Below are 595 nucleotides of genomic sequence, written 5' to 3'. Positions count from 1 at the left end.
GTTAAGATTGGATGTGAGGTTAACTAACATTGCCTACTTCTAATCTAAATCATTATATCACCACTATATAAAAAGTTGTAGCTTCTCTCAAGTTACTAGATGCTGTTACCTATGCCAAGTCCATTTGTACATATTATACAATATAAAGAGAATAAATGATAACTGAGAGATATGAGACAAACACACACAAACATACTTGTGTACCTATGCCTTAGCCCCACTATTGTCACAAATTAACAAACCAACAACCCACCCCTCCAACCCAGCCACAATATCTTACATTATGAATCTCTACGCCGTAGATCTGCACAAGATGTGGATGGCTGATGCCTTCGAAGATGCGTAACTCGTCGGCCACTTTACGTATGGATCTGTGGTCATTTGGCTGTAGTGGCAACACCTTCATGGCCATCAACTCGCCTGTGTTGTTGTTGACAGCTGTGTACACCTTCGAGAACCTTCCAGTGCCTAAGGAAAAGTCATACAAGCTTATGTTGGATGGCTGAAATGGAAGCATATGATGGTTGAGGGAGGGGGGTAAACAGACAAGTAGAAAAGGTGGATATGAGATAAATTGATAAACTGACTGAGTGAT

At 40.7% G+C, this 595-nt stretch overlaps 1 protein-coding gene across 1 annotated transcript in view; it reads right to left on the bottom strand.

Annotated features, from left to right (window-relative positions):
* Positions 1–595, bottom strand: part of LOC119591999 (mitogen-activated protein kinase kinase kinase 4-like) — a gene marked incomplete in the record, with an annotated part of 37888 nt that overhangs the window by 3144 nt on the left and 34149 nt on the right. The window contains 1 exon segment of the mRNA XM_037940768.1: positions 281–468. Within this exon segment, the coding sequence (XP_037796696.1) occupies positions 281–468 (188 nt within the window).

This window comes from Penaeus monodon, chromosome 29 (assembly GCF_015228065.2).
Source record: "Penaeus monodon isolate SGIC_2016 chromosome 29, NSTDA_Pmon_1, whole genome shotgun sequence".
Taxonomy (NCBI): Eukaryota; Metazoa; Arthropoda; class Malacostraca; order Decapoda; family Penaeidae; genus Penaeus; species Penaeus monodon.
The sequence above is the reverse complement of the archived record's forward strand: the minus strand, read 5'-3'. Positions and strand labels throughout refer to the sequence as shown.